Here is a 6,667-nt window from a genome sequence, read left to right on the forward strand (position 1 = left end):
CACTGTTATTGTGTCCCCGTCATTTTTTCTTTGGGGGTTATTTTTTAATTACTCCTTATTTTCTAACATAGAAAGATGTTTTCTAGTTCATTTTAAACTGCTCCCTAGATACCTAGCTACATTTGAGCATAGGAAAGTCCATGACGCGGTGAGCACAGTGTGTATGCCAGCCCCTGTTAGCCTATCTGTCTGGCAGTTCTTAAGCAAGCCAGTTGAGGCCTTCTACCTATCTCTTCTTCACGATCCCTAATCTTCTCTGCAGCTTGGTCCAGGCCAACCCAGAAGTCGCCATGGACTCCATCGTCCACATGACCCAGCACATCTCACCCACCCAGCGAGCAGAAGTTGTAAGGATCCTCTCCACTATGGATTCCCCTTCCACGTAGGAGGAGCTTCCCGCCCACCCCTGCCCTGTCTCTGGAGAAGAGAGTCGGGCTGCCTCTCCCATCTGAGACCACTGTAATGAGAAGGCACCGGAGGCCTGAGACTGGATCAGTGGCATTTGCTTCCCTTGAGTGTTTCAGGCTCTGCATGACATCCTGGGCTATAGGATCACACAGCCCAGTCACACATACCCGATTCAGTATTTATTAGCCCAGCTATGATGACAGTCCTCTTCCCATGCACAGGACTGAGAAGGCAATGAAAGGTACTTGCCTGTACCATGAGGTCTTACTAGACTAAAGCAGGACTGCCCTCCGTCCTGCCTGCCCCAGCATAGGGTCGTGTGAACAGTGTCCAAGTGTCTGCAGCCCCTGCCCCATGAGCCACAGCCAACAGGGGAGGGCTGGGGCTGCCAGGAGACGCAAGTCCATCGATCACTACCCCACATTGCAACCAAGCACATGCCAGGCACTGGAGAGAGACAGTCCCATCTAACCACAGCAAGATAACTGAGAAATGTCAGAGCAGAAAATCTGTCGCAAGCCCGTGAGAACACAGAGATAAAGGCAAAGCCATGATCTAACAGGCAGGCTCAAAACCAGATCATGTCATTGTTCCTGGTCAAACACACTCAACCACCTCAGTGGCGTCTCAGTATCCCTGGGGAGACGGTCACCCTGCCACCACCTTATCACTATGTAATCACATAGTGACTATACCTAGGAGCTAAAGGCCTGTGCATAAGGGCCCTAGCCTCTGCGGGTGGATGGAGACAGGCAGGCAGTGCAGGAGCCTGAGGTGGCTAAGAGGAGGCTCTTTTCTGTTGGTGATAGGGGAAGAGTACTTCAAAACAGGAGAAGTCTCTTCTGGGGACAGGTTGTCACTATGGGGCCATGCCTATTCCTGGCAGAAGGTATGGCGGGTCACCCACCTGATGACACCTGTGCTTTCAGCACCAGAAACTGGCCTTCTTGATGTTAGGAGGCTTCCAGGGAACAAGAATTCACCTGCCCTTAAGATACCTTACAGTTCAGTCTCGGTGCTGGTGTTTCCAGACTTCTGGGCCCTATGTGGCCAGCAACACGGCTTCCTCAGGGGTGGCCTGAAAAGTTTAACTACCCATTTGTCCAAGAAAGCAGCTGATGGTTCAGCATTTGTGTTCATAAAGCAAGAATGAAGATGATCATAACTCGTATAACATCCAGTTTCAACTTTATGACTAATACATCTGTCGCTGAAGATCGAGAAGGAAAAAGATACCTGCCACAGAAACCATTCAAGTGAGTACTTCAGTCTGAGCCTTAACCTGGATTCCACGAAAAGAGCTGACCTCCCCTTCAGGAGCACCTCAAGCAGATATTCCAGAGGACCTTCTCAATGGTGCCACATTGCAAGTGGACATCCAAGGGACTATAGATGCAAGTTGCCCCACCCCCACAAGCCCTGGTGGAAGGAACAGGAGGGCCAGAGCTGGATCAGGTGGGGAGCATCCTTAGTCCAGAAGGAAGCTCCCTGGCCCCTGGTTCCCTGCTTACCTGGTAGGTAAGGATGGGATTTATCTCTGGCCTCCACTTTTGCTACAGCACGTCCAATCCCACACCCCCGGTGGTATGAAAGCTGCTTTCCTGGAGAGGTGGAGTGGGCTGGGCTTGTATAAGTCCCTTTTCCCTGCTGCCCCATCCCCGGGACCGGGCCGTCTCAATACGGAGAAGTCAGAGCCACGGCACATGGGCAGTGTGATGGTACCACAGCCCATTACACATGCAGGGTTACTGAGGAGGAGGGTGAATGATGTATTGACCCAGACTGGCTTGAACTGAGATTGCCATATTATCTGTCCACTTGTTCACAAAGCAGCCTTCACACGTGTCAGTGAGAGTTCGATGGACACACACGCCAGCGAGCAGGGGCTTCAGTCCAATGCACTCTTCTCACGTTTTGTTGAAATAAACCTCCACATTTGTAGAAGAGCCACCGTTTGTCATTTCAACTCATGCCCGCAGCCACCCATTATCTGGTCCCACTTTCAGCAGAACTACAGGGGCCAGAGAAGGGACAAACCCCTCCTTGGCTCTACAGTGCCAGCTAGCCTTTGTCTCCTGAAATTGCTAAGAATGAACAGGGTAAGAGCAGGACAGCTTTGTCCAGTGCTGGCCTTGGCCTGCCCTATGTTCTGACACTACCAGTATTCCAGATCCTTCCAGCTAAATACAAGTTCTCTAGGGGTGTTTTCCCATAGAGTGTTCTACTATAGAATTTTTACTGCCAAGATCCAGGTGGGAGTCCTGACAAGTCACTCCCCCAAAGGAGAATTAGTTTAGGGTAGGGACAAGAAAGACCTTAGGAAGAAGGAATTCAGCCTGTTTGTGGGTACCAGCTCCAGAGTCCCAGCCCAGAGAAAAGCCACCCAAAAATCTTTGAAACCCTGAACCGTGCTCCCTGCCAGTACACAGGACTCCACTGTCCTCAGCATTATGAGTTCTGGGACCACCCCATCCTTGAGGATGTTTTTTAGGCTTTCTGGGTTCTAAAGTCTGAGCACTTAGAGCACTAGGGGGCAGGAAAGTCATGATTATGTGTCCTTGACTCTCCCTCCCCCACTTCCTCAGAACAAGCTCTGTGCCCCACCCCCATCCCCAGGAACGGAGGCAGCAAAGCAGGGTAGTAGGGGGTCTTGGATTATTAAGTTCGGTTTTGTTTTGGGGGAATTGTTTCTAAGCAGGGGGTAATCCTTTTTATGAATAACATATTAAGATATATTAGCTCCCTTAAGTCAGTGTTCTAGAAAGAGGAGCAAGAAGAGAAGCTTGAGCCGGGCTTTGGGGCCCATGCTTATAATCTAGCGTTCAAGGGGTTGAGGATTGTGAGATCTAGGCCACCCTGGTCTATAGATGAGCCTGTGTCAAAGCAAGAAGTAGAGGGATACAGAATCCTCATGAGAACTGCTTCCCTGCCTGCAGCTGCACCCTTTGAACAGGGATCTGCGTCAGCACAGAAACCTGCTCTGCAGCTGAGGGGCCAGGGTATGGGCTTTCAGCAGACCCGGAGCTTAGCTAGCACCACTCTGTGCTGCTAAGATAGGCTCTCACTGCCTGCAGTCCCCCTGGGGAGGCCCAAATGAGCATGAGTACACAGACAACTAAGACTGGAAGCCTCTTGTCAGAACGAAGTGTTGGTGTCTGCAGTTATTAATGGCCACTGGGACACCACTGGTATCAGACCAGAAGCCAGCTGCTCCTGATATCTGAATGTGTGGGAAGGTTTAGACTAGGGCCTGCACAAAAAGAAAAGGAAAAAAAGGAGCACTGTCCTGGGTACCACAAAATCTGAGTCCAAGCTCACCTCCCGTGTGTATGTGTGGTCCCTGGGCAGGGACTGAAAATAATACTAGACCGACAGCTATTTTCTATACTCCAAGAAGGCATCTAAGCTGTCTTTGTGTCTACTGGGGAGTTTCTCTGATCCTGGACATAACTGGCTGCCTTGTGGCTGAAAACCCGTACTGGTATTAGGACAGCTTCATAAACTCAGTACTCTAGTAAGCTGTGTCTCTCGAAAGAAGGTGCCCTGCAGTTGGTGAGAAAGTAGAATAATGGCGCCCCCACCCCAGGAAGATAGGAAGCCAGAGCAGGCTCCACTGGGTAGTGGACAGGCTAGATCTTAGTCAGTGGGGCTGAATGACTCGATTACTCTAGAGGAAGCAGGGAGGTTGCTAGAGATGAGGAGAGACTGAAACCACACAAAAAGCTCAGGCTTGGAACTAGGAAAAGGCTAACAGCATTCTGCCTGGACTTTCTGGCTCTTTGATAGTCATTTCACAGAAAGAACTGTGGCACACACCTCTTAGGTGTGTTACACCTTTAATCCCAGCAATCTGGAGGCAGAACAAGAAGTTCACAGGAATTCCAAGCCAGGCTAGGGCCATAGCAAGACCCTGCCCCAAAACTGGACCAGGTGAGTCTCCCAAGCTGGGCTCTTCATTTCCATCCCTGGGAAAGCTTCCGACACCTTGCCTGCACAGTGTGGATTGTAACAGCTTTCCCAGAGTCTAGATACCACGAATCCATTGCCGGATATTACTAGCAAGTTCTCAGAGCAGTTGTTTTTCTTATTTTGTGTGTGAGTGAAGGTTCAAGGGTGCCACAGTGTCTGTGTGTGTGTGTGTGTGTGTGTGTGTGTATGTGTGTGTGTGTGTGTGTGTGTGTGTGTGTGTAGATGAGAAGACACCGTGGGTTCAGGGGATCATCAAATATAGGGCATTAAGCTATGTGACAAGCACTTTTACCCACTGAGCCATCTTACCATCCCTACCTGTTCATTTCTTAGAAAACTAGGGATCCATCATGACTCAGAAGTACCTTTCTCATAGGACACTGTCAGAGAATTATTCCTCAGGGTCCAGGGATCCTCTAGGCTTTGAGTAGACATGAATGCTGAGCAGAAGTGACACCAAGCCCTGCAGCATCTGGGCAGAAGGTGCCACTGAGCCTGGCTACCTTCATAGAAGGGCTCAGGGGCCTCTGGAGTGAGGCTGGCTTTCCCTGGGATGCAAGAGAAAAGAAAGAAGAGAGCCCATTGATTTCACCTAGTCCTAAAATCATTCTAACCTGGAATCCTGGATGAAGCTGAAGTCCAAATAACATTCCATACCCAGTGGCATTGGCAGTAACAGTAGTAACTGGTAAGCATGCAGGGAAGACCAGTGCCCAGCTAGGCTGGCCAGACAGTTGTCAGAATGGGAAGTGAGACAGCCACAGGAGGCCTGGCTATGCTCTCTGTACATCCACTCAGAATAAACACACAGACAGACAACAGAGGAGGACCTGGCTCACAAGATCTGCCCAAATTGCTGGCTGGCCAATAGGCACAGGGCAGTTTTAGGAAGCTCAGCTTCAGAGTTATTGAAAAATGGAAGAGGGTGGGAACGTTGGGTGCAAAGCAGGAAAATAATCCACAGGTTAAGTCAAGGTGCCAAGAAAGAAATACAGTGCATGGGAAATAGAAACAGGAAGATCAGGAGTTCAGGGCTACTTTGGTTACATAGCAAATTCAAGGCCAGCCTGAGCTATAAAAGAGAAAGAGCTAGTCTTTAATAATAATAAGCCACTTAATTATGGGAAAATTGAGAACCTCTAACTACTAATATTAATGCCCTTTTTTTCCAACTAAAACTGACACATTCAAAGAAAAACTCGTCCTCAAAGGGAAAAAGAAATCTGTGTGGGCACAAATGTTGGACTTACCAGAGACCTCAAATCTATTACAAATATGACCAGGGTCTTGGAAATGGCTCGGTGACAGCAGATTTTTAACCCACATAAGGCCCTACTGTGTTCAATCCATGGTTACACACACACACACAATCATATGAACACAGAAAAAGTGAATAGAGAAAGCCCACAGTATATATTACCTTTATGTGCAGGTGTGGATGATAATTTATTATTTTTACAGATTAAAATGTACTCAAGGAAAAAAAAAGTAAAGTGTGTGGGACTGGAGAGGTGGCTTAGTGGCTGTAAGAGCACTCGATGTTCTTACAGTGGTCCCATGTTCAATTCCCAGCACCCACATGGTGGCTCACAACCATCTGTAACTATGTCCAGGGAATTGGATGCCCTCTTCTTAATCTCCTGGGCACCAAGGACACATATGGTGTACATGCAGCTAAAACATCCATACACAAAAATCAAAAAGTATAGGACAATAAATTAGCTGATGGAGGATCTCAAAAAACACAATTTTAAAGTACATCCTAGTTTCTAAAGTACATCCCAACACTCGGGAAGCAGAGGCAGGAGAGTTACTGCACTATAACTCTTCACAGAGGCCCTGTCTCAAACAAAACAAACCGGTTACAGTGCCGGCTGCTGCGGTGTGGGCAGACTCTGAAGAGCCCAAGAGTATAAACTAAGCGGTGGAACCGTCCAGTGTGAAGAGCAGGGACAAGGATAAATGAAAAGAACAGCCAGCCTCAGATCCTAATGCAACAACCCGAGCGAGCATGCCAGCAGGGCCAGTGGCAAGGAAGGGCAGGGGCACAGGGAGATTTGAAGCCAATCAGATGAAATTAACTTTCATAGCCAGGAAGCTCCAGAGATACCAAGAAAAGCAAACAACCAAAATGACCAAAACATGAGGCCCTAAGACATACATGGAACAGCAAAGCACCCGCCTCCCTTACCAGGATGCAATAGATTGACACTATGGAGAAGGGCAACCCAGAATCCTAAGGATGGGATGGGGCTGGAGAGATGGCACAGCACTGAGCAGTCGCTGTTCT

General features: G+C 48.8%; 1 protein-coding gene across 11 annotated transcripts in view; it reads left to right on the forward strand.

Moving 5' to 3' along the window:
* Nucleotides 1-2,354, forward strand: part of Acaca (acetyl-Coenzyme A carboxylase alpha) — a 272,017-nt gene extending 269,663 nt beyond the window's left edge. For all 11 annotated transcript variants that reach the window (XM_011248667.2, XM_006531953.2, XM_030245463.1 and 8 more), the window contains one exon: nucleotides 263-2,354. In XM_011248667.2, coding sequence (XP_011246969.1) covers nucleotides 263-386 — 124 coding nt within the window. In that variant the 3' untranslated portion in view covers nucleotides 387-2,354. The remainder of the gene's footprint in view (nucleotides 1-262) is intronic.
* The last annotated feature ends 4,313 nt before the right edge of the window (nucleotides 2,355-6,667 follow it).

The sequence above is a fragment of the Mus musculus genome, chromosome 11, assembly GCF_000001635.26.
Source record: "Mus musculus strain C57BL/6J chromosome 11, GRCm38.p6 C57BL/6J".
Taxonomy (NCBI): domain Eukaryota; kingdom Metazoa; phylum Chordata; class Mammalia; order Rodentia; family Muridae; genus Mus; species Mus musculus.